Source organism: Macadamia integrifolia, chromosome 5, assembly GCF_013358625.1.
Source record: "Macadamia integrifolia cultivar HAES 741 chromosome 5, SCU_Mint_v3, whole genome shotgun sequence".
Taxonomy (NCBI): domain Eukaryota; kingdom Viridiplantae; phylum Streptophyta; class Magnoliopsida; order Proteales; family Proteaceae; genus Macadamia; species Macadamia integrifolia.
In genome coordinates this window covers 747,912-775,463 of record NC_056561.1, presented here as the reverse complement: position 1 = coordinate 775,463, position 27,552 = coordinate 747,912, and the positions used below count along the sequence as shown (strand labels likewise).

The 27,552-nt window shown below is 38.1% G+C and overlaps 2 protein-coding genes across 7 annotated transcripts; both read right to left on the bottom strand.

The window, feature by feature from the left end:
* Positions 1-37: 37 nt before the first annotated feature.
* On the bottom strand, positions 38-11,689 carry LOC122080374 (chaperone protein dnaJ 15-like). Of its 2 annotated transcripts, none has more exons than XM_042647330.1 (12): positions 11,557-11,689; positions 11,183-11,381; positions 6,629-6,752; positions 5,697-5,779; positions 5,490-5,601; positions 5,308-5,412; positions 5,135-5,185; positions 1,908-1,997; positions 1,721-1,829; positions 1,489-1,637; positions 1,319-1,372; positions 38-555 (listed from the first exon to the last, which is right to left on the bottom strand). In XM_042647330.1, exons 2-12 carry the CDS (start codon positions 11,305-11,307, stop codon positions 334-336), a joined length of 1,224 nt encoding a protein of 407 aa, XP_042503264.1. In that variant the 5' UTR covers positions 11,308-11,381; positions 11,557-11,689; the 3' UTR covers positions 38-333. The 2 variants fall into 2 exon arrangements, with proteins under 2 accessions (XP_042503264.1, XP_042503265.1); XM_042647331.1 differs by having other exon boundaries at positions 11,183-11,379; positions 11,548-11,684.
* A 3,578-nt stretch (positions 11,690-15,267) lies between these two features.
* On the bottom strand, positions 15,268-27,499 carry LOC122078440. Of its 5 annotated transcripts, none has more exons than XR_006140069.1 (6): positions 27,315-27,498; positions 16,646-16,706; positions 16,362-16,557; positions 16,028-16,117; positions 15,759-15,862; positions 15,268-15,665 (listed from the first exon to the last, which is right to left on the bottom strand). XR_006140069.1 is itself a non-coding variant. In XM_042644421.1 (5 exons), exons 1-4 carry the CDS (start codon positions 27,435-27,437, stop codon positions 16,075-16,077), a joined length of 423 nt encoding a protein of 140 aa, XP_042500355.1. In that variant the 5' UTR covers positions 27,438-27,499; the 3' UTR covers positions 15,268-15,665; positions 16,028-16,074. The 5 variants fall into 5 exon arrangements, 3 of the variants coding, with proteins under 3 accessions (XP_042500355.1, XP_042500354.1, XP_042500353.1); XR_006140070.1 differs by having other exon boundaries at positions 15,268-15,617; XM_042644421.1 differs by lacking the exon at positions 15,759-15,862 and having other exon boundaries at positions 27,315-27,499.
* Positions 27,500-27,552: the final 53 nt, after the last annotated feature.

Here is a 27,552-nt window from a genome sequence, read left to right as displayed (position 1 = left end):
GGAAGATTAGCAAGTAATCTATTTACTTACACTAAGGTAAAACCAAAAGAAAAAAATTTTATTACTATTTCACAGCTCTATATATTGAAATTGCTACACCAACAATATGGGAGATGAGGATCAACTAAGTTTAATGAAAAAAAGTATATATATGGATACAAATTTCTTCACATTGAGACATCTTGCATGACAAAGTCGTAATGTCCATCCAGAAAAAGTAACAGGAGAGAAAAAGAAGTGAAAAAAGAAAAGGAGAAAAAAGAAATCAAATGAAAGGAATAAGGCTGGACTTCGCTGGAAGCAAATTGGTCACTTCTGGATGAATCCTCAGTTTTAACCAAGCTTTTTTTCAGAACCTTTCATACCGAGATTAAACCATTTCTTCTTTGATGATTTATCTTTCCCATCTGCTCCATCATCTCCTGGGCTCTCGGCCTTAAACTCATCCCCAGGTACTTGGCTACTGCTGCTGCCACTCCCACTAACAGTACTGACTGCCCTGGCTATGGTAAATGCAGAATGAATAGTATCTCTCTGTTTAAGCAGTTCATCAACCTGTGCTCCACACCAAAAAAAAAAAAAAAAGAAAGAGTTTGAGGTTCAAGCCTCAAATGCAAGTCGAGAATTTCCTTCAATTAGTACTGACTGCCCCCTTAACCGTTTCTTCTCTTTAAAAAATATAGATGTATTGGAAAAGAAGGGGTTGTGTCGAGATAAGGCCACATACATTCAACACTGCGGTGAACTAGTTCCCCACATGTAAAGAGGTTCATGAAGGTAGTTAAGAATTTCCTTGACCAGGGAATTAATTACTCTTTTGACTGAATTTAATGGAATAAGAAGAAAAAAAAAATAATCCCAGCATCATGTCATTCATTCAAGAAACAATCCAAGCCAAAAGAGTTAAAGAAGCATGCGGAAAATGAATAACTCTATGCTTTCCTTAATAAATTAAAAAAAAATTGAATTATTCTATGCTAAATGGTTTCCAGACCTCCACAATTCAAGTCCATAGAGCATAACTAGTTTGAAAATAGTTGTCACAGCGTCTAAGGCGACCGAAGGCGTTGGAGGGGGCCTAGACGCAGGGTGAAACCAACAAGGTGACCAAGGCATCGCAACACCTTGATTTGAATCATCAGTCATAAATTTACGAACACCAAGGCAGTCATGTAGGGCAAGGTAGGATAATTTCTAGTAGCAGGTATATTGCTAATCTGAAATATATTAATTGGCAAGAATAGAGTAAAATCGAATGCTAGGATGACTGTTCAAAATTAAAAGTATAACTGAAGAGAATGTGGAAGACGGAACATACAGATTGCTTTTCTTGGGTGTATCTGTTGGTGACTTCCTGAAAGCGGGCTAATGCCTACAGAATACCATAAGCAACAGTAAGCCTTAGAACAGTTAATGATGCATAAGCCTTAGAACAGTTAATGATGCATAACTGCAATGAAGTAAATACTGAAGACTGCCACATCATGCCTTTCTGTATTCCGTCTCAAATTGGCGAAGCTCATTTCTCTTCCTTAAAATTTGAGCTTCAATCTCTTTAAGCTTTTCAGTAGTTTCTTCATATGTCTTCGCACAAATAGCCTCTATGATATAGGTAGCAGGCTTAAAAAAGTTATCTCCTACACAAATTTAAATGGATATAAACAGATTGCTCAACTTATTAGCCCGAGAAACCAAATAATAAATGGAAACAAGTTCAGACCGTAAACAGCAAATATGTGAGTTCCAGCTTTTAGTTCAGAGACTTCACAAGGTTGTAGGCCTTCCAATTTTTTGAAGAAGGCAGCTTCAGGGTCCTTAGCCACAGCTAACTGCAGCAAGACAAGGATTAACAACATACTAGGACAATTTTTTTAGCAAAAATGTAGAAGACAATGGAACTGGCATACCGCGTTCACAGTTGAATCCATCCGGTATACTTGAAAATGTAAGAAATACATCCCCGCAGATGTTACCTTACCAGCCTTGTCACTATCTTCCTGTTCAGCATCACCAGGAACCAACAAATCAAGTCAAATAACTTTTGCTAAACATGTATTAGAGCATTCTAACAGCAGTCAATGCAACAGATACACATGAAAGTTTGAACATGAGGCTCCCGCCACTGTGGGGTCTGGGGAGGGTCATAATGTAGGCAGCCTTACCCCACTTTGGAGAGAGTCTGTTACCCAACTCGAACCCGCAACCTTACCGTTGTGCCAAGGCCTCATTTAGGCAGGCTTTATTGGTTGAGGTGTGCATAAAACAGGTTTAGTTAAGGACCTTTTAGGTTATCTTAATACTTATTGTTTACTGATATCTTGACCAACTTATGTTAATATTTGGTCTACTTAGTAGCAATATAAACTAAGAGAGAAATGAAGCACTCACCAATCAATCAATAACCATTCAACATTCAGTAAAACATACAATAAATGATCAAGGAAGTGGTTGTCTTTCTAAATCCCAAGATTTTATGACTTGGCTATATCCCTTCCCCCCCCCCCCCCAACACCTTCTCTTGCAAATTTAACCCACTTACACTTTTATCGACAATAAGGTGCACCATTAAATCACAGAATCATACATGAGTTAAAAACAAAACAATAAGAAAACCAAAATGGCACCTTCCTAGGTCAAAACCATGCTAGACGACCAAGCAGCACCTAGATGAGGTCTTGGCGACCAAGGTGAGGGTCAATTTGTAAAAAAAACTAGGCGAGTGCAGGAAATGCCCATTCTGAAGGGTCTTGAGGCCAAGCAAGGGCTCAACAACTATGGACAAAATTCTACTTCATATTAAACATCTTATTCCTCTCCTTCCAACTATTCTATATCATGATTGTTGAAGTTCATGTAATAAGGATATTAAGATGGATGTGCGGCAAAACTAGGAAGAATAAAGTAAGGAATGAGCATATTAGAGCTGATTTGGGAATTGCCCCGATCAATGACAAGCTCCGTGAAATTCGTTTGAGGTGGTTTGGCCATATTCAAAGGAGGCCTGAGGACGCCCCAGTAAAAAGGAGTGATCTGATCCAAATGGAAGGAGCTAAAATAGCTAGAGGCAGACCTAAAATGACCACAGGCGAATGGTGAGGAATGACATGCTTAGTTTTGATCTTGACCCAAGTGTGACCTTGGATAGAGCCTATTGGAGGGCAAGCATCCAAGTAGCCGAACCCATTTAGCTAAGATTTTCTTGACTTCTTAATGTAGGACTAGATTTGACAAGTCAAACTAGACCCAAACAACAGGAACTTGTAGACCAAAGAACAACCAAATAACCACCCAACAATAGACAGCAACAACAGTCCAGAATAATCAGTCAACAGTTCTTAAACAAATCAGAATTATCAGATCCACAATCAGGAATTTCAGAAAGCAGAGTATGCATCAACAATTAGAAGCTCCAGCAATAAAATTAGAGTAGTTGAATAAGTAGGATCAGAATCAAAACATAGCAGAACCACATAACCAAAATCAGAACTCGATTCTGGGACAACAGGTTCTGAGAACAGGCAATCGATCCTAACAAGTTCAGAATCTTCAATAGCAGATGCTTAGGTGACAAATAAACAAATCGGAATACTGAATAACAGGTCCATTCCCTCAGAAAAACATAGGCAGCAACCAACAGTAGCAGATAACACAAATCAGGTAATAATTTCTGGACAGAAATCACCATCGACCAGCACTGAAGAAAACTCAGAAACTGACAAACCCATGGTCTGATCAGTACCAAACTTGGATCGAGTCCCCTTCTTAGTGGTCCTAACAATCGACCAAAATCTCAAAGCAATCGGGTGGCTGGTTCTCCAAAAACAGCTAGGCCGATAGGAAGGAAAACAAAGAAAACCAACCCAGAAATTTCTGCAGAAAATTCAGATTACTTACCTGTACTGCTGGAGGAAAGAATCCAATAATAGAACCAGAAAAGAAAAGACCCACCTGGACTTCTCGCCGCAGAGTGTCGATTGGATCACACACCAATCCCTAACCCTTGATCAAACACAAAGGTTTAGCCATGGAGAAAAACCAGCGGCAGCAGCATGAAGCTTCACTTTGTTTTGAATTGTAAAAATCGTCTCTCTATGATGAGAGCTCTCCTTTATTTATAATAATGATGGGGAAGGTTTACAAGTAATAGTAACTCTGAGTTACTAAAAATTGATTACAAGAAGTTACTAAAAACTGGAAATTAGAATCTAATGAAAATAGAAACTAGTCTAGACAGAAATTAGAAACTAACAATGACTTGAAATTAGAAACTAAATAACCCCATCTAAAAAGGAAACTAAAGAAAATGAAACAAATCACTGAATCCCGTATGCAACCTTAGAACCCCTAGTTTAGACCCATAAAAGTAGTCCAATACACTCAAAACACATGGGATCAAAGGCCCAACATGTATGGAACCCAATCCTAAGCTTATTCCTAATAAAACAAGCCTATTTAGGAAACTAAACTGCATCACTTCTTGTGCTATACCTCCTTCCTCTTAGTCTCTTTTTATCCTCATATTCCTCAGTTTTCCCTTTTATTGTGGGGATTTATCCCTATTTTGTTTTGCATGGAATGATGGGAGATTTTGAAGTCTTCTAGAAACTCCATCATCCCTCTTGATTGCTTTCTGGCTAGGCCCCACACAAGGCATAAATAAAGAACAAAAGTAACAAGCCAACAGGATGGCTCGGGGAACCATTAGGCCTTCCAAAAGGTTGGCTCAATGGGCAGAACTAGACTGAGTTATCTGAGACCAAAGCTGAACTTCAATGCTGGTTCGAGTGGTCCGACCTACATCACATCAAGGCTAGACTTGTCAACTATGCGATATTTCCACATCTAAGTTTGGTTGTTGAAGAAGACTAAAACAAGAATACAGCTCAGCCAATTTCTGTCAAGCGAGTTTTAATAAATAATATTCCCTTATGTCCATCAACTAAATAAACATCAACATGCACCCTTACAAATCAAAGCAATACATTATAAAACAAGTATTGTTCTTTGACATTTTGCTCAAGTGAACAATTATCCACATCAAAATGCTTGCATGGTATAAAAACAGTAATGTATGATTAATGGGGTGGCAATGGTAGGGAATCCAACAAAAAATTGACTTGAACAAGTACGATACCTGTAAAGCCAACCCATAACCACCATTGGCATCTTGCTCGAAATATAGTAGCTGCAGCAATAGCATAGGTCAAATATAAGTTTGTTGAAAAAAACGGTTGTTCCAACCATGGGATAAAGAAAAAGAAGGCAGATCACAATGTCCACGGGAGGTTCAACCAAAGTCAACCATACCTTAAATTTACTTTGAGCAGCTGATGTAACTCTAACTACTATCCCTGCCTGAGCTTGTTGTTCATTGATTGTTACACCAAAGAAGTGGGCACATTGTTTTTCAACCTGCACTGGAAAGCAAACAATTAAGAGAAGAATCCCGAAATGAGGGTGGATCTGCTTCAAGTAAATAAAACAAGCACCTTTCCGCTCACTGATGTTCCTATTGGAAGCGGTCTAACAGTGACTGTGCCATTTAAAGCTTCTTCTAGAACATTAGCAGAAATTGTAGTCTTGATTGGGACACCCAGCTTGCTGAAAACCACACACACACACACACAGCATGAGTACCAACCAAAGACTAAAAAACAAGGCAGGTAAGATATTTTCAGTATTCAACTGAATGTCACCTAAATAGTGCCGCAAACATTGTATTGACAGTCCCCAGGTTGGATAAATCAATCTCCATATCCATGCCATCAGTTTCAAGAGCCTAGATAAATCAGAGACCAAAAACATTATAAGCTACGAACACTTCAAAATGAACATACAGAATAATCGAGCAACAAGAAAATGATTGAGCAGAATAAACTTCCATCTTTTAACCCTAAAAAATTGAAATTAGATATATGAACCAGGAAGAATCGGTTCAGATTAAGAGATGATCTCTGACACTGTGCACCAAGACAAGTCCTGCAGCTTCTTTACAAGGGCCTCAATCATGGGTCTACATGAGGAGCTAGTCTACTAAGAACAAGTGGGAAAATGGTAGCAATGTCCCTATAGATATTGGGATGATGACCCATGAAGACGAGGAAATCTATGGCAATAAAAAAGTTTGACATTGAGATGTTGAATATCAGAAAAGCAGAGATCTATAAAATTGCTCAAATAAAACCAAGAGAGAACAACTAGGCCTGAAATCAAAAGACTGCGCGAATATCTGGAATAGGAATTCCATTAAGGAGATAAGGCTCGGAAATCAGAAGCACTTGGCTGAAAGGGATGAGCGTTACAGGTCTGACAGAGTAACCAAAGGGGAAGTTTTGTTCCTGACTGAGTCTTCCAGAGGAGGAGAAGGATGGCTTCTGGTCTCTGGAAGTGGAAGATTATTTTGGGTGAGAGACAAAGATCATTGGGAATGAGTTCTAAAGGACAAAGCACAAGGATCATGGAAAGAGTATTGATGCAGTTGCATTAGACATTAATCAGTATGGAGGCCTATGAGCAAGCTTAAGAGGCCCACTAAGTGCCGGTGGCAATCCAATGGGCTGAAATTAACCTTTGGGTAGTTATATTTTACATTGTGTCTCTTTTTCCGAGCAAAGGGAAAAATATGTACCTCAAACCCAGAACTGTCATACTGCCTTCTCTTTTCTGGATCTGACAATATACTGTAGGAATATGCAACCTCTTTGAAAAGTTCTGAAGCCTCAGGATTGCTGGCATTTTTGTCAGGATGATACCTGCTCAGAATTTGAAGAAAATGATTACATTCTCATCTACAAGATGCTGATAAGACGTTTATACAAAAATATGATTATCAATATAAGAAACTAGTTGAAACATATAAAAGATGGGCGTAGAAACATGAAAAACCTAAATTATGCAACAGTTTGCGGCACCATGTACAACTGTCCAGAACTTTACATGGCATTTAAAAGATGTTTTGCCCTAGGATAAGGTGGTGGAACTCAAAAGGAAATACTTTAAAATCATTTATTAAAAAGTGATCAAACAAGAAAAATGGGACTTTGAGGGAGACACTGATACGATGTGGAAAAAGATGACTACTTGTATTAAAAAGGTTGCCAAAGATGTCCTAAGCAAATTGAAAGGAAAATATTATTCTTCTAAGGAGACTTGGTGGTGGGATGATGAGGTTCAAGCAGCCACTAAGACTAAGAAGACTAGTTTTAAGACATGGCAAAAGATTAAGGATGTAGAGGACCTATAAAGATATAAATTTGCCAAAAATGATGCTAAAAAGATTATAGGAAAATCAAGGGAGAAGAAATATGAAGATCTTTATAACAATCTAAGCACAACGGAAGGAGAAAACACCATCTATATTCTATAAGATAGATAAAATGAGGGAAAAGAAGAGTAGAAATCTCAACCATGCTAGATGTATTAAAAGTGAAGATGATGAAGTACTAATAAGGGATGAGACCATTAAAGAGAAATGGAATGTTTATTGCTGCAACTTACTAAATGGAGACACTTCGAGTAGTAAAGTCCCGAAAAACTGCATTACCCATCAAGAACCACTTGTTGTAGATATATACGAAAAATCAGATTGTCTAAAGTAAAAGAAGCTTTAAGGAGGATGAAAGTAGGCAAGGCACAAGCCACAACGAGGTCCCAATAAAAGTGTGGAAGAGCTTAATAATCTATAGTTGTTTAATAAGAATAAAAAAATAAAGATGATATTCAGAGCTTCAATACCTATAGAGGCAGAAAACGAATTAGTCATGCTGTGAAACTATAGGAGAGAGTTATTGAAACCTACTTGAGAAAAGAAACTACTATTACGAAGAACCAAATTGGTTTTATGCCAGGAAGATCCACGATAGAAGCTATTTACTTAGGAGACTCATGGAAAGATTCAGAGATTGCAAGAAGGATCTCCATATGGAGAGTTATGATAGAGTCCTTGGAGAGTTAATCTTGAAGTACTAGAGAAAAGAAATACTTTAGGTAAATATGTGGACATATTAAAGATATGTATGATGGTGTGGTGACTAGTATAAGCATTGTAGGGTCAAGGTAGTGAATTCCCAATTACAATTGCTCTTCTGCCAAGCTACAAAGGAGTTAATCGATCTCTCTCCCTAGTGATTGGTTTGGCCTGATATTCTGGACACCGCTTGCTCTTCCATAGGCGACTCAAACCCTCGAGTTCCTCCTCCAAATCCCTTCCTTGTAGTGAGCTACCACTCTGCAAATCAACCTGGTTGCTACAGTACCGCCCATACAACTTCAGGATTTTATTTTCAGTCTTTGGGATGAACTATTGATTGCTTGTTAGCTGGAATCAGTAGATCTTGGAGTTGCGCCCTATGCCTGAAGTTTCAAGCCCATCAAATCCCTATTGAAGGAGTTCTCCCAATTTGAAGGCTCGCTGGACGTCTGCCCTTGTTCTTCTCGTCTGAAGGTTGAAGACAACCTAAATCCTAAATTTCAGGTCATGGGTTTGTTCTCACAACCCCTATTTCTGTTTTGCCAAAAGTGCCCTTACCATTTTACTTTAACCCCCATTATCCTTTCCATCTATTTTGCTTCCTAATTTATCCCCACCCAATAATTACTAATTCCCTTTAGGTCCCTTCTCCCAAATAGCTCATTAACTAATCTGGTTATTTGCAATTCAGCCATGCCACCCCCTAATAACTTCAGATTATTTACAAGACTGATGCAGATCTGAAGGTCTACTCAAGGAGGAACCGAGGCTGATTGGATCGACCAACGCTGATTGGGTCAACTTGCTACTATGGCCCACAATTTGGGCTAGTGATGGGGAATAATAGTTTCTAATATTAGTCATATTTAGTTTCTATTTTCAGTCTTAAATTAGTTTCTAATTTCTGTTCTAAGTTCTAATTTCATAGATTACGATTTCCAAGTTTTAGTAACTACATGTTGGTAGTTTATTCAGTCAATAGTTAGAAGCTTAGAGTTCTATTTTTGTAATCTTCCCCATCATTATAATAAATAAAGAAGGGCACCCTAGTAAGGCCCACGATTTTGATTATTAAGAAAACAACTCTCTTGTTGTTGCCGTTGGGTATCTATGGCTGTTTCCTTGTGTTTGATCAAGGAAGAAGGATTTGGTGTGCGATCCAAGTGACTCCTTGCAGCGTGAAGTCCAGGAGGTCTACTTCAAGTATTATTCTCTTTAAGTTCTTATCTAATTTCCAAGGTTTATTAAGGCTGCAACACCTGGTATGTGAATTCTGAACTTGCCCAGAAATTTCTGCAAAACAGAGCATTCGCCCCACTGGAAGTACCAGCTCTTGTTATCGGATTACTCCAATTTTTTGATCGATGGCTTCCCTATACACCACTAAGGATCGACCCTACTTTGAAGCCTTTCTGACCTATGGTTGTTGAGTTATTTAAAATCTCCCCAGTTTTGTCTTTTAGTGGACTGAAGTTTCTATTTTCTAGATTCTATGTTATCGGAATACTGGTTTCTAGACTGCTGATTATATGTTCTGATTATTGAAGGCTGCTAGTACTTCAAACAGTTCCTGGTTTAATTCTAAAACAGCTACTGGGTTGGTTTATTCACAGTGTTACTGTCCTGACAGATCGATACTATTTCTGTGATCTGGGGTGACTGATTGTGATCTGTTTTCTGTCCTAAATCTGTTGTTGATTGATTCTGCTTACTGGTATAATTTCTGATAGTTGACATTCCAGAATTCTGGGTTTGTTACTTCTGGTTTTCAAATTCTGTTTACTGGTTAATTCTGGATTACTGTTGCTATCTCCTATTGGGTGAATTTTGGTTGTTCTTTGGTTTATAATTTCCTGTAGTTTTGAGTCTGGTTTGGTTGTCAATTCCAGTCCTACATTAAAGACTGCCATTGTATTCAATATCTGAATGTTATTGTGAAACTAAGCCCTTGTGAACATTGGGTTATTTACCAAACTGCCATCACATCTTGATTCTCGAGTTCTCTCATTCGGGTGGGCCCATAAGCGAAACGAATAGGGTCTTTCCACCCCGGTTCCGCATCACGAAGTGTGGTGTGATCAACGTATTCCTTTAAAACTTAATGGAAAATTGTATAGCACAATCATATTATCGGCTATGATATATAGTATAGAATATTGGCCGAATAAGAAGCATCACGTAGATAATCTCAATGCAGCGGAGATGCGGATGTTGAGATGGATGAGTAATAAAACTAGGAATGATAAAGGGATGATCATATTAGATTTGGTTTGAGAGTAGCTCCGATACATGATAAGTTACAAGAAAGTCGTTTGAGATGGCATGGCCATGTCCAACGGAGATCTTTGGATGCTCCAGTACAGATTTGATTCACATTGAATGATCTAAAAGTGTTAGGGGTAGGGGCAGACCTAAAATTACCTTATAAGAAGTGGTGAGGAAAGGCATGCATAACTTAGGCCTTGTATCTAAGTATGATGTTAAATAGAGACGATTGGAGGACAATAGTACACGTAAACGATCCCATTTAGTTGGGATAAGGCTGAATGTGGACTAAGAGGCCATTTGATTAGGATCGTCTGGAAAATAAACATGAATGGTTCATTTATAGATCATAGGGCCTACAACCTTTCTGTTAAGGCATGCATTACTTAGGCCTTGTATTTAAGTATGATGTTGAATAGAGATGATTGGAGGACAATGGTCCATGTAAACAACCCCATTTAGTTGGGATAAGGCTGAGTGTGGACTAAGAGACCGTTTGATTAGGATCATCTGCAAAAGAAACAGGAATGGTTCATAGAGCCCACAACCTTTCTGTTAAATTTGAAGGAAACCCTAGTAATGGGTATCTCACTGGTTCCAATTCGACCAAACCAGTCATGAGGCTTGCAAGTAATAAGGAGCCGCAATTCTTGCAAATCAAATAATTTCTTACAACATCAGCAGTTACAACTAGAGAAAAATGCATTGGATAAGAATCCAGACTCGTGCTACATTTTCCAATATCAACAAATCATTTTTCTCCATAAGAAGAACTAACACCCAGGAGGAACTGAGCAGGTATCTAAATTTGATGGTGCCTTCTTGTAGGACCTCACGGTCAGTCATTTTGAATAGTTTTTAAATGAAAATAACTCGAGCAAAAACGTCGGAACGGTAAAAGAAAATACGTCGGATTCTGAAAGGTCAAGAAGGATGAAGTGAACTCACTTGAGAGCAAGCTTTCTATACGCCGTCTTGATCTCCTGGTCAGACGAATCCCTTGATACGCTCAACACCTCATAAGGATCTCTACGAACGGCAGGCGCCGAAGGACCTTCCATCTTCGAGCCCATCCTTTCTCCCTGACCCTCGCCCTCGTTCTCCTTATCTCTACCGCCTCCCAACTTCTCCCATCATCCCTAAACCTACCAACAAATCATACAAACCCGCAGAACATCAACACCAGAACCACCAAAGCAGAAGAAACGAATAACCAACAATAGCCCTCGATGACAAGATCCCACTTTCTATTCGGGATATTTGGAAATGAGAAGTTAGAAAAAACACCGCAAAATATAGGGTTTTGAAATCACCAGGGATTTGGGATTTGGGATTTGGGATTTGGGATTTGGGATTTGAAGACGGAGGAGAAACGAAGAGAGAGTAGAAGACTCTCCCCCCTCAAATTCCTCGGCCTCTACTGAGTGCGGACTCAGATTTGTTTCTTCACCTGAATCGGTATTTCGGCTTCCCGAGTAAAAAGGAAATTCCGTTTTTTATTTCTTTGGTGGAAGGTTTCCCCAGTTACTTGAAATTCTAACCGAAGAGATTAACTTATAACTGAAAACATTTTTTTTTTTTTCTTGGGGTAGAATTTGTATATTACACGTGGCTACGTAACATATGTGATTCTTCGAGCACATGGCATAGAGAATAAGAGAAGTGCACCAATGAGCCATGAGGTGTATTGGAATGGTTTGTGCCGTTACAATTAAAAAAAAATGATTTTATACTTTGGAAAGCAATGAGATCATTTCATATGAGCATAAGAGTAAGAAGAAAGATTACCATTTTCTTGGTAGCTCAGAGTAAAGGTGTCAATTTCAAGGTAGAATTAAAATTGGCTGTTTAAAAAAGAATCAAATCAAAAAGAAAAAAAAGGTTCACTTTGGTTTTGAAAGATTAAATTTCATTTAGTTTAATTTGATTTTAGTTTAGACAAAAAACTACGATTTGAACTAAATCGAACTAAATAAAGAGTCAATCATATAAACCTAACCTAAACTAAACCTGGACCTTAGTAAACCCTACAATCATGTCTTTGTCGAATTGTGTGAAATTACCTCTATATTCTTGTTGGTTGTGTGAAAAAAGATTGAAAGATACTAGATTGGAGATGATGGGACTATAGTCTAGTTTGATATTTTTGAGATGATTAAATTACCCTCAAAAGTGGTAAACTTACAAACCTACCCTTGTCTCCTCATTACTTCCCCTAATTTGTAAAATGTCTTGCCGCTTTCTTCATGGAAGAACAATAGATTTGCAACTTGGTTCGAAGAATGACTAGCAACTCCATTCATGGTGGAACTTGCAACTTGATTTGAAGAAATGATTTGCTTTGAAATTCTCATAGCTACCGCCAACTAAGTACAACGAAGAACTCATAAACCCCCCCCTTCAAATTGCGATTTCTGTTGTGTTCAATATCACTTTCTCCTTGGAGATTCAAAGTACTCATAAACCCCCTTCAAGTTGCGATTTCTAGCATTAGGGCTTACATATGAAGAGGTTCGTCTTTTCCTTCATATCTCTTTTCTAATATCTATTTCAAAGTGCGAAATTTTGACATTAGGATTTTCTTAAATATGAATTTGAAGGAAGGACCAAACAAAAACCCTAAAGTAGGAGTGGTCGCTCAAGTCGCCAATGGAGGAGAGATGATCAAATTGTATTTAGGTCACCAATGATTTATACGTCTTCAAACGATGGAAAGTGGAGTATAAAAGTGTTCCAACTATTTTTAACATTAAGGTTCATTGTAATTTACTCTAAAGAAAATGAAAAATGAAAAACCAATTATTGAATCCATGGGCAACAACAATTGAGATTTTTTTTTGGAGCTGGTGAGTGGTAGACATTGAAATATGAAAGGAGATGTAGTTTCTCTAAATGTTATGTACCCTAATGAAATTTTTCCTTAATTAATTAGTTCTTCGACAAAAAGTCATATTTTCCACATCAAGAAGCATGATTTTAATAGGGGAAAATATTTCAGCAGACCATCACTTGGAAGCATAGTTATTAAATTCGGATTTGAGAATTATTCAGATTAATTCATTTCATTAATTCAACGACTCGGTCAAAATATTAGTAAAAAAAGCGGAGATAATAAAATTTGAGTTCGAATTCAGATTCGGAAATTATTCGTTTAAAAAAAAAAAAAAGCGAACAAAAACTTCGGATGTTATTTTTTATATTTGCAATACTTGTTTCATATTATCTATCAATTATCATATGTACATAACATACAAATGATATAAAAATTAAAATTTTAAATTTTAAAGATAAAAATATTATATTTAGCTCTATTTTTTTTTTTTTAAACTCATTTCTTATTACTCAAATAATTGAATCAGAGAAAGAGAGACTGAGAGGGGGGATTGAACACAAATTCAGCTAGACCCACATCACCCACCATATATGTTCACCTTAAAGACTAGAGAGGGAGAGTAACAACTGCAAGACTTAGTCAAACCAAAATGGGGTGAGATTTTTTTTTTTTTAATTTTTTTATGTAGAAATGTGAAAGATTACCTCATGAAAGATAAGCTTTGTCGATTTCTGTTAAAAAAAAAAAGTAACATTAGGATGATAAATGCATAATAATCACAGTATTTTCTAAACGTTTATTGGTTAATTCAAGATAAAGTTTTTTCTTTTTTTACATGAGATAAAATTCAATTATAATTCGGATAAAATTTGGTTTGGCTGAATTATTCGTGAATTTTTAAAAAATCTATAAAATTCAAGAATTTTTCAAAATTTTTTATTTGATTCGAATTCGGACCGAATTATTCATAAAATTATGTTCGACCGAATAATTCGGAGAATTTAATAACTAGGCTCGGAAGTATCACCACATTTTGTACATTTTGCATTGAGAAAGTGATTCTTGTATTCCTCACAATTCAATATTGAAAAGGAACTGTCTAAATAATATATATTGATGTGTTTAGAAATTGTTATCTTTTTTAATTGTTACTACTTATTTTATTTCCAAAACCTATTTAAATTGAAAGAAAAAAAAAATTCAAATATATTTTTGAAATTGACTTATTCTTATCACATTATTGAAAGACGTTATTCTTTTGCACATTTTTCAAGTATGTATATGAAATGACATGATTTACTCTCAATGAAAAAAGTGTCATTAAAATGGAAAAAAAAAAAAAAAACATTTTGACACCTCAAAGGTTGTCAGTAAGAAAATCTTAAATTTAAATTGAATATATATATATATATATATATATATATAAATACATATATCCTCTCATCTGTAACCATACCGTCATATGTACATCCATGTACTCATGTTAATGCCTATTTTTCTTTTAAAACATTGTTTTACCACTCGACAGACTCGGATTGAGCTGAAACTTCCTATATACATAACTTTCAGACCCTCGACATGGGAGCAAATCTACTTATGGGTGTTGGCGCTGTGACCACTTCCTTTTAATATAAGTGGGGAAATTACAAAATCTCACTATTATTATAGAAGAAGGGACATGTCAAGCTTCAGCCCAGGTCGAGTTTCCCTAATAAGTGGCATAAGAAGGAACAGGAAAAATCAGGTACCATCAAGGGACTCAATTGAGGTGAATGGATAAACATGGGACAATGGGAGGATCGCTTACAAGTGAGACGGAGTTTCATCCCAGTTATGCTGTCGTACATGGTAGTATTCTTCACGACACAACTCTTTTTACCTTACCAAATCGACACTAGTCAGCTCGATGAGTGAAGCAGATTAATAACAGTGAGGCAGAAGTATTTCCAGAAGGGCACCTCTAGACAGTATCATTTGGCAGTCATGGTTAGAGGCTTTAGAGGCACTCTCTCTCTCCAACTTGGAGCGGCTCTAAAGTTCCATGGAGATAGAGTTTTAAGTTTCAGGTTTGATAGAGGTTTTATGACAATTTCACCAGAAAAATACCTTTTCCAGGGCAGCCATTGGTGTTGCATGCAGATTCCTCCCCACATTGGCATCGTGGGGGCTCTCTCCCTTTTTTTTTTAATAAACACTTCAATTAACTCATTGACTAACAATTACCAATTAAGTGAATCACAAATTCACAATTCACAAGACATGATTACCAAGTCAATTTAAACTAGACAGTGAGCAGCATTTTATTCACAAATGCTGTTGTTGCAATGGTAAGAAATAAAACTAGCCCATAAGAGAATCCATGAGAGTGCTGCAATACAATGACACAAACAACACTCCAACCTTAGATGTTTCATACAACTCCCGTTCTTCAGAATGTACAGCAAGAACCCGCTTGCAAAGTTGGTAAAGCCTAGAGAAGATTTGGTACCTAGACCAGTGCTCAAAAGCCATCTTCATCCCATCTAATAGTCTCTGATCTGCTACAATCTCCTTGAGAGAGGAAAAGGGTTGGGGTGGAGGAGACAGGAATGCAGCAAACTGAAAGATATTAGAAACTCCCAATAGCTGCAGTTTTAACTGTAGAACTGGACTGTTACATAGTAGAGCATTAGGAAATGGTTTCCAATTTACCACCAGTGCCATCTGTGTCCGTGGTGAGAAAGAAGATCTCACCCATGTAGCAACTAGTTTATTGCATCATAGAACGTCCTCATCACCAATATCCATCCAAGAATCTGGATCAAAACCATTAACCATCAAGAAGTTCTGGAAGCTCGGGCCTATTCAATCCGAATCTTTCAAAAACCAAAGGATCCAGATGGTGTCTCCGGACACCCAACCCCCAACACCCCACCCCCCTCCCACCAAAAAAAAAAAAAAATATATCATTTGCTGCTTACCTTTGTGAGTTGCCAAAGCAACCAGGCAGCCAATTTTTTGTAAGCACCTACATGTTTGCTTTCCTTTCCCATCTTTCTTTCGTGTCAAGCCTGCCAATCAAAGAACATGAAAGAATATGCTGTCAAAAAGCATCTGCCATAAATTGTTCATGCATGAAAAAAATATATTAATCAGCATAATCATAAAAAGCTTTAACAGCACAATCCAAATAAATATTATAATAAAAAATTTGACATGTATACATGATTGTTAGTTCATGCATAATATCTTCAATTCTTCATGCAAATATATGCATGCACCACAGATGTAAGTGAATTATAAGAAGATTGATACCCCCAATGTAACTTCTGGCGTTTCTTCGGTGCCAGATGTGAGACAACTTTCTCTTGCTGGAGTGCGGAAATGATGTTAGTGTTGCCCTTGGAAATGGAAATACCAGAATCTTCGAGCATCACATTTATATCTTCATCTTTAATATTTTTGGCATCTTCTTCATTTACATGGGACTTTTTGGCCACACTTATGTTCCCTGGAATGAACTTCCACAAATTAAGAAAAAGCATTCATAATTTAAGCAGTAGCAAAGTATGCTGACAAGGCACAGCCACAAAAGGAACCTTTTGAACTCTTTTGAATCTTTGATTTTGCTTTTATCTGCAGACGCCTCTTGTGTAACTCCTACAAAAAGCAAGTATAACAGTAGTCAATAATAAAACTTCAATTCTCCAAGTAGGAAACAAATAATAATAATAATAATAAAAAAAAAAAAAAAAATGTTGCTAACCAAGCTACAAAAAGATGAAATTGTTTTTCAGGGTTGGCTTGAAAAAGGTCTATCAAGACACTGTCTGTGATTCTACCACATCTCATGTTCTTTCCACCATATATACCTCTGGGTGTGCCCCTTGAAAAAGATTTCACTATTAAAAGCCACAATTCAGTTGAAGGTCAAGGGCATCCAATCTCATTCAGTTACCAATCCTTCCACAGCATAGTGTGCTATCATCTCTTTTGTTCACTTCCTTGATTTCATCTCATCACTTCTTTTTCCCCTTATGCTTCAAGTATAAAAGCAACAATACTAGGGCACTCAAATTCAACATCCCAAAATCTTGTCTAGGACAATAGGAGGGGAAAATCTCAATCTTTCTCACTGCAGTTTACCATCAAGAGGACAAAACCCTGTCTATATGCAAAAGAGGATTCTAGCCAGAGATATCAGGCACAGTGGACGCTCAAGAACACATTGGCTGACAATAAAGATGGACACTACTCATACTGATCACACTTAATGATCAGGAGAAGGTATGTAGTGCCCCAATCCCCCACCATGCCAAGATATTGTTTGCTTTGGGGGAAACACTTCACAGATTTAAAACGCGTTGTGACCGTGGAAATGGTGCTAAATGCTATCAACTAGCTCAGTCTCTTCCCCCTATATGGGACTAGAGAGCTTGCCCCCTTCAGCGCCTCTCCCGTTTCTTGCCCAACCTTTGGGGCTCAATGAATCTGGGCCATTTTTTGGGCATGATATTCTTCCCCCCTTGCAGCACAACATCTGGGCTCAAATGATCAGGAGAAGGTATGTAATGCCCTGATCCCCCACCATGCCACGATATTTTTTGTTTTGGGGCTAACACTTCACAGATTTAAAACGCGCTGTGACCGTGGAAATGGTGCTAGATGCTATCAACTAGCTCAGTCTCTTCCCCTTATATGGGACTAGAGAGCCTGCCCCCTTCAACGCCTCTCCCGTTTCTTGCCCAACCTTTGGGGCTCAATGAATTTGGGCCATTTTTTGGGCATGATATTCTTCCCCCCTTGCAGCATAACATCTCTGCTATGACCCCACATGATGTCAGGGTCCGCTCTAATACCATTTGTAATGCCCTGACCCTATGCCAAGCCACAATAATATCTGCTTTGGGGTGAACCCCTCATGGCTTTAAAACACGACGTGACCATGGAAGGGGTTCTAGAGGTTATCAACTAGCACAATCTCTTCTCCCTAACTGATGTGGGACTAAAGAGCCTGCCCCCTTCAACACCTCTCCCATTTCTTGCCCAACTTTAGGGGCTCAACTGATCTGGGCCTTTTCTTGGACACCAAGGTATAGGACTAAAGCATCACAGTGCAAACAAATACTAATTGTGCTTCAAATGACTATGTTGAAAACAGTCTCAAGAATTGGTAGGATAGTCAGATTCATATCAGTACTGATCCAGTAGCAAAATCAGGGTTTTTCTCACAGAATTGGTCAATCCTTTATTTGGATCTTCTAATGTGACTAGGAATGATCCAGGTTCTACTACTGATCTTTAACTTTTTGGTTAAGAACATGTACAAGTGAGGAGAGGAGATATCTACTGAGGATAAAGTTCATCTTTGAAGCAAGCTGGGGGATTCCATTAGGCAGATACGAAAGAATAAGAAATTAACCCCCCTCCCTCTCTCCCCACAGTCAATGCAAGTTTCCAACTCTCATTCGGAGGTCAGTAAATGAATATAGCATTCAAATGCTACCCAAATCTTGGCGAACAAGTCTTCTAACAATTTCCTGTGGCATCAATGTTTAGTTTGTTCTGGATTACTTCAGTTATAATTTCATCACTCAAGTTATGGAGCCAAATTATAAAAAGAATGGTAGGTATTTTACTATAGAATGGGAAATTACAATTTTGAGGAGTAACATAATAACTTTTTTTGTGTCTGCGAGAAGATTCCATGGGTAGAGAGCCTTAGATTTCCATGGCTGCAGCTCCTCCAACAAAAATAAACTTTTTCCTGAGGTTCTTTATTCAAAATCAACTTGTGACGATATACCAAACCTGTAAACCAGCACCTATAAGAGAAAGAGGAGGAAGAAGAAGAAGAGAGAAGAGAAGAAGATGGAGAAGGGAGAGCGTGCTAAACCATGATAGGATTCAGAGCATCACCTATTGTGGTCTAGCCCACCACTTATATTATATCAAGTAATATACTTAATGCCCGGGGGGGTGATTTTCAATACTCCCTGCTAAGATCGCAGGAAAAGAACCAGAAAGAAGAAAGAACAATGAGAAAGGAAGATTGGAGAAGAGAGGAGATAGAGGGGTCACAGGGAAGAAGAAGAAGGGGGGGTTGTCTCGCTAGACAAGGAGGGAATTAGAGAGAGAAGGGGAAAAGAAGAGATTCTCCAAAAAGAAGGAAGGGGGTGGGGTGGGGTGGGGTGGGGTGGGGTGGGGTGGGGGGGAATCAGCCACGCAGGCCTTTCACAACTTAATTCATTCTTCAAATTCATCAACTGTTGTTCCCATGAATTACATGTCCAATATATAATAAAATAAAACTAAAAACCTTCTACTTAAAATCAAAACTATGATAGAAATAAAATCTCTTACACCTAAGCTAACAAAATAAAGAAAAAACTAATGACTCAAATAGGAAACAAATATTCTCAAATAAAAATAAAATCCTAAATATTCTATTAAACTTGGAATCCAAATTAGTAACTTGGAACCCAAATTGGATCTAGGTCTTGGTCCGGGTTCTGGAGCAGGCTTGGGTCAACCCATCGGAGTGTTGCTGCATCAACTTGGAATCCAAATGAGTAACTTGGAACCCAAATTGGATCTGGATCTGGGTCTGGAGCAGGCTTGGGTCGATCCATCGGAGTGCTGCTGCATCAATTCCCCTGTTGTCTAGAAAAACTCGTCCATGAGTTTTATAGGAGAGAATTAACACCACTCGATTAGCATCCTCGATCAATGGCTCCAATGGGGTAAAGATCCAGTGCACCTCGGGATCAACAGTCACGATCTTCTGATGGTCGTCAACAAATGATATGACTTTGATCGGAATCAGATGGTGGGGCTTCACAAATGAGGTCCCATCGATCAGTTCTTCAGAAGCATCCTTCATCGGATCGTCCCGTTCATCTTCAACGTCGACAACAAAGCTTGATGTATGGTCTTTAGATGGGAAGCTTTAAGCACTTCTAGATTAGTTTAGAGAGCTTTCAAGGTTTCTTCATTCCGTTGGAGAGATTTTGGTTCACAAGGCGGCGTTGCAGTATCATGAATAATGCGGCTTTGCTGTTTATCAGGGTTCAGAATGAGTGTCTCTATGGTATCAAGTCTTGTGGTAATATTCTGGAGGATAACAGCTTGTGCTTCCTGTACAGCCTGGTTAGCTTGGAGGGTTATTAAGATTTCTTCGCTCTGTTGAAGCAACCGAGTTCACAGTTCAAGTGAGGGAGTGGCGTAAGCAACCATTGGAGTAAACAAGTTTACAAGAAATTTGCTCGACAAAAAGGAAGCATCTCTTCTTGGAGACGTTGGAGACTGGATTGGAGAATTGGAGTGGGCTTCTTTCACTAGCGATGGGAGCAATTAGTGGCAGGATTTGAGGCGAGACACTTCAGGTTTCCGACGGAAACCAGGTATGCGTCTCTCTCTGTTCCTTTGTCTTCTCTCTCTGCTTCTACTTCCTCTTCTTCGTCTTTTCTTCTCTGTGCCTCTTCTTCTTTTCTTCTTCTGTATTATTTCTTCTGTTCTTCTTCTTCGTCGACTTTCTTTTTCTTTTTTATTTTTTTGGTCGCTGGAAACCTGAAGAGGGGTTCGACCTTCTCTCTCCTCTAGATTTCTCTTTTTCTCCTATTTTCTGTTGCCTTTTTTTTTTTTTTTTTTTCTGATCTTCCTTCTCAACTCTCACTTCTTGCTGCTCTTTTCTTTTTTTTTTTTGGGCTGTTGGACAAAGGAAGAAGGAGGACTTGTTTTTTTTTTTTTTTGGCTGCCTGTCGGGAGGGCAAAGGGGTAAAAGAGGAAGGCGGATAGGCAGGGAGGGTGTTCTTTTTTTTTTTTTCTTCTTCTACTCTATTAGTAAACAGAGTCGATGCAACTTTTTTTTATTTTGGACAGAACCCTAGATACGGTGTGTCGACCAAGATTTTGGAGGAAGAAAAAAAAGGTCGGTGGAGGTGGTTAAGGAAAGGACTCATTTTTTTTTTTTTTTTCTTTTGCTGTCCTCAGTCTTGGCAACAACCAGAACTGAGAAGGGGAAGAAGATAGGGAAAGAAAAGAGAATGAAGGAAAGGATCCTTCGGCTCTGATACTAGATAGTGGGGGGGGGGAGGTGGTTTTCAATACTCCCTGCTAAGCTCATAGCAACAGAACCAGAAAGAAGAAAGAACAATGAGAAAGGAAGATTGGAGAAGAGGGGAGATACAGAGGTCGCAGGGAAGAAGAAGAAGGGGGGGTTGTCTCGTTGGACAAGGAGGGAATTAGAGAGAGAAGGGGAAAAGAAGAGATTCTCCAAGAAGGAAGGGGGTGGGAGGGGGGGGAAGAAGCAACCACGCTGGCCTTTCACAACTTAATTCATTCTTCAAATTCATCAACGTTGTTCCCATGAATTACATGTCCAATATATAACAAAATAAAATTAAAAACCTTCTAATTAAAATCAAAACTAGGATAGAAATAAAATCTGCTACACCTAAGCTAACAAAATAAAGAAAAAACTAAGGACTCAAACAGGAAACAAATATTCTCAAATAAAAATAAAATCCTAAATATTCTATTAAACTTGGAATCCAAATTAGTAACTTGGAACCCAAATTGGATTTGGGTCTTGGTCCGGATTCTGGAGCAGGCTAGGGTCAATCCATCGGAGTGCTGCTGCATCAATACTCTTAGTAGGAAACCTACTAAGAGACTAAGTTTAATAACAATAAAAGTAAATAACAAACTAAAAGCAATGAAAAGCAAACTACAACTCAATACCACCCACTCTCCCTCACAGTACACTAAAACAATTTAAACGAAGGTTTTATAAAGCCATATAGATCTCACCATTTCTGCTAATTCTAATTCAACTACAATTCAAATTAGTAATTAACCAGAAGGAAAAGTCAAGCTACAGCAGTGAATAACATCCTTGAGCCTAAAAAAATTATCCCAAGAAGACCTAAACAGAATCCAAACTCTGGATAAAAAGTAAACTAATAGTAGAGCAAAGACTCAAACGTATAAAAAGTAAATAAAATAAGGGCAAGAGATTGGTGCCTGGTCGCATGGCCCCTACACCAGTGTGGGAGCCAATGAGAGCGCATCGGCGGCATCAACATGAATATGATTCTTGATTTCACAGGAGGTGGGGCAGTAAATTTGTGCGCTCCTGTGCCCAGAGGCCACACCCTAGGCAACTTTATTTTTCCCATAAAATAAAATAAAAAACTTGTTAAGTTTGTCTCGAATTCTTGACCCGTTTTGAAGATTGACCCGATCCGACATATTTTGGTGGCGACCCGAATGGGAATTTTTCTGAGATCTGTGATGGAAGCAGAGGGCTTGGGCCGGATCGACCGTGACCCGATGGGTCGAACCGCTATTTGGAGTATATATATATATGATGTACTGTTGCTTGTAGAGAGTCATTGTATTCTAGGGTTTTCACGAAGCTAGGGTTTCAGGGCGAGTTCTTCCTCGCCGCTGTTAGGGTGTAATCCTTCTTCTTCTGCATAGTGGATCATCTTCTTCTTCGCCCGAGGACGTAGCACACCACCCTGGTGTGTGAACCTCGTTAAATCTCTGTGTCGTACGGATCTATTATCTTTCTTTATTCGTGTTTCTTGGTGTTTGATCTAACAAAACTCCAACCTCAAACATAGAGAAATGGAATGAAACCATGAAAGGGAACACACAAGCTATTCCTGAGTCTGCTTCAAACAATTTAAGGCATTCCTTGACAGAAAGTGGCCAGCAGGTCCCAAAAATTGCCCCTGTAGGGTCAGCAACCATGTAGGAACTGTATGCTCCAATGCTAACGGCTGAATTTTCATTTAGTCTTTTCTTTTGTTTTTGTTTCCTTTAGAAGTGTTGCCTAGGTGCTTATATTTGGCAACAAATGGTATTTCCTCGACTATATAGCATACCACCAAGACGGCTTTTCATAAGGGAAAAAATTTAACATCTATACTTGTACCTGATGCTGTGACTGCTCCCCTCGTATATATACAGATAGCACTATGATGTTTATGAAGTACATTGGTAGTAAATAAGAAATGAGGCCTAAAACAAGCAAATAACAAAATCTAAATCCAACATTTTATCCCAAAAGAAAAAAAAAAGGCCAAGTCCAACATGAGATCTAGAGATGGTAATTAACCTTCCATAAGAAAAATAACGAGAATTGTACAGCATGTGAAATGGTTCATTACTCACCCTGAATTTACCACATTATGAGACTTTCCATTGGAAAAAACATTATAAAGATTCGTAGGCAATGAAGATAGTAGGCACTTGAATGTGTGGTGGAAAATGCTACCACCATTGGATCCCAGCCATTCGCCGAACTCGCCTCTGAACATAGTTATCAAGGCATTGCCTAGGCGTCCAAGCTCTTTCTTGGTTCCAAGGCAACAACATGCCTTGTTGACACTTCATGAGTTTAAGTTAATTCCTAGTTTATTGCTTTGCTTTTTTTTTTTTTTTTTTTTTCCCCTTTTAATTAAGATGATCATATTATATGTTGGTTTTCTAATATGAGGACATTACTAGCAATAATAATATCATATTGCATTGATATATGGCTTCTCAGTTTTAGACTTTGCAGTAACTTCTGATTTATCCACTTTGAACACTTTTTTTTTGAAAATAGAAAGGAGCATTTAATTACTTACAAAAGCGGACATCATTCCAGCCAAATAGATTTCATCCTATTAAGAACGTCTGACAAATTGTTTCGTAAGGACTCTAAGATTATTCTGGGGAAGAGCCTAACCACTCAACATAGGATTGTGGTCCTGGACACCTCTTTAGGTAGAACCATAAGTTAGAAGAGCCTGTTTGCTCTAAGATAAGGTGGTGTAGATTAAAAAGAGAGTCATTAGGTTCATTTACTGATTAAGTGGTCAAACAAGGAAAGTGAGACTTTGAGAGTGACATTAATACGATGTGGGACGAGATGATGACTGATAGGTAGTAATAAATTTATTACAAAAAAATTAAGAACCATACACACAATTAGAGGAGAGAAAAGCTTCTCAATTAGAAGCAAAAGAATCCATGCCATACAAACCCCAAGTCAATAATTGAAATAATTCTATTAAGAATGTTATTGAAGAGGTTCTAGGGGAAACAAAAGGTAGACGTCATGCCCTTAGGGAGACTTTGTGGTAGGATGAGGAGGCCCAAGCAGCCATTAAGACTAAGAAAACTAGTTTTGAAATCAATACAAATGACTAAAGAGGTGGAGTATAAAAAAATATAAATGTCACAGAAACAAAGTTAGGAAGATTGTGGGGAAAGTGAAGGTGAAGAAATATGATGATCTCTATACTAACTTGAACATAAAAGATGGGAAAAAAGTTGCCTATAAGATAGCTAAAAAGAGAGACAGGATGAGCAGAGATTTCGACCACGTGGATGTATTAAAAGTGAGGATGTTAGAGTATTGATAAGGGAAGAGGAGATTGAGGAGAGGTAGGACAGCATTTCTATAGCCTACTTAATGGAGACTTCTCGAGTAATAAGGCGCTAGAAGGCTACAACATTCATCCTAACACCAAATGGCATATATATATATATATGTGTGTGTGTGTGTGTGTGTGTGTGTGCAAAATTAGGATGTCGGAAGTAACAAACGCTTTAAGAAAAATGAAAGTAGGCAAGGCACTCGTAGGGATTTATGGATTATCTTGGCTAACCAAATTGTTTAACAAGATTATGACCACAAAGAAAATTCCAGATGAATGGAGGAGAAGCATTATGGTTCCGATCTAAAAAAAAAAAAAAAAAAAATGATCAGAGTTGTAATAACTATTGAGGTATAAAATTAATGAGTAATAGAATGAAGTCAATTATTGAAACCCACCTGAGAAAGGAAACTACTATTTTGGAAAACCAATAGGCTTTATGCAAGGAAGATCCACGACATAAGTTATTTACTTACTTACGAGACCGATGGAGAGATTTAGATATTGCTAGAAAGATCTTCATATGGTCTTTATTGATCTTCAGAAAGCTTATAACAATCCCTAGGAAGTTAATCTGGCAAGTACTAGAAAAAGAAGTGTTCAAGTAAATATGTGGGCATAATTAAAAATATGCATGATAATGTCATGATTAGTGTACGAACTATGGGGGTCAAGGTAGGGAATTCTCAATTACAATTGGGTTCCATCAATGATCAGCCTTAAGCCCTTATTTGTTTGTGCTTATTATAGATGACTTAGACATTCATGATGAGGTTCCTTGGTGTATGCATTTTACTGATGATATTGTTTTGATGGATGACACAACAGTAGGGATTAGCCAAGATGGACTTATGGAGATTAGCCTTGGAATCAAAAGTTCTGAAGATAAGTAAAACTAAGATGGAATATATGGTGTGAAACTTTAGCTATACTAAGATGAATAATGAGGTAGCGAATATTGGTGAGAGGGAGATTCTTCAAAGTGAGTATTTTAGATACCTGAGATCAATTGTAAGTAAAGAAGGTGACATAAAGGATGACGTTGCCCAGAGGATTAAAATAGGGTGGATGAAGTGGATAGGTGCATCCAAAGTGGTGTGTGATCAATGTATTCCGTTAAAGCTTTAAGGAAAAGTTTATAGGACTGCCATTTATCCAACTATGATGTATGGGGGTGGAATGATGGACAGTTAAGAAGTCTCATTTGAATAAATTATATATAGCGGAGTTGAGGATGTTGAGATGGATATGCAGAAAAACTAGGAAGGATAAAGTTAGGAGTAACCATATTAGAGCTGGGTTGGGAGTAGTTCCGATTCATGATAAGCTTAGAAAAAGTTGTTTGAGGTGGCATGACCATATCCAATGGAGGCATTTGGATGCCCCAGTCCAAAGGAGTGACTTGATTCACATTAAGGGAACCAAAAGAGCAAGAGGCAAGCCTAAAATAACAACAGGAGAAGTGGTGAGGAAATACATGCTTAGCTTAGAACTCGTATCTTGTATGATTTCAAATAGAGCTGATTGGAGAGCAAGGATCCATGTGGCCGAGCCCATTTAGTTGGTATAAGGCTATGTTGTTGTGTATAAACATAATTATATAAAACTATCATTGCTATATTACATAGTCATTACTGCGCCTAGGGTGCCTAAGCAACGCCTAGGTGGACGCATCGTCGCCTAAGCACCCCTCCAACGCCTTGGGTTGCCTAGTTGCTATGACAACTATGCCTCTGAATGGTTTGTGTCCCACCATATGGCCAGGATCTGAGCTAAGCATATACCACCAGTCATCTGTGTTGCTAGCACTCATAGTGTATATGCATATGCTTGGAGATAATAAATACAATTACTAATATAGTTAAATAGTAAATTTCCAAAAACAGTGTTACCAATTTTCCATAGTAAACAAGCAAAGCCTAGGTCCAATGCCGGGGTGATCCTAGGTCATTGACAACCATAGTGAGCCTCTCCACATTCATAAATACCAAGATACATTTGTAGCACAAGAACCAACCCTATTGGAGGCAGTGTGAAACTACCATTCAAAATGGGTGCGCAAGTACCACAAGTTAAGTTGAACTAACATATGTTTGAATTCATTAACCATCATAACAGGCAACCTCACTTGAAGATGAAGAACAGCACTATATGATCAAACATAGAAGCTAAGAATGAGTACAAAATGCTTTTAATCTTTCTAACTAAGCACGAGATTGTGCTTCATTCTATCCACCCCACCCCACAGATTCCAGGTTCCAACGAGGCATTTGTCATCCAAGAAGAGAATCAGCCCATCTGGTTCAGCCACCAACTTAACTCCATCAAAAAGTTGCAAGCCCTTTTCTTATTTTGATGAAACACACTCAATGGTTGTATTAAAATCTAAACAAGTTCCGCCCGTAAAGCTGAGGAATAAACAGCATTCCCTTTGGTCCCAACCTTGAACTCATGGAACAATGGATCAATGTTCTTTACATCATTATTCACATAATAAATAAATTCCTCACACTAAGCTTGGTTATAGCCAAAATCGATCTTCTGACTTCTCAAAAATTTGAACCTCGAGTTTCAGGCAAAATTATAGTTGCTAAAGAACTAATGTCATCACCAGAAAACAGAATTATTAGACTGAAAAGAGTGATGGGATAACGGAAATTCCAAAAAAAAAAAAAAAAAAAAAAAATCAAATATTCATATCTTCGGTACCAAAAGAGGAAAAAATACCTTCCATACAGTAAATATTAAAAATGAAAAGAAAGAAAGAGGGAGGGGTTAGGGGAAGGTCGTATAAGAACACGAAATTTAGACGGAGAGAGAGAAAGAATGGTACTTTGAATTTATTTAGCTGATCTTTCGTAACGCTTGTGGACTGAAAATTGGGTTGCAGAGCTGAAGTCGTTGCTATCGCTGCCTCCCTCCTTTCGTTCACTTCATCATCGGACTCCATTCCCATCCTCCGTCGCAACTCGCAACCCTTCTCCGATTAACGAGTGGGCCGGACAGGGGTATATAACATGTAATCAGATATCGGTTTATCAGAGTTTTGTATTTCTAGTACAGCCATGCCC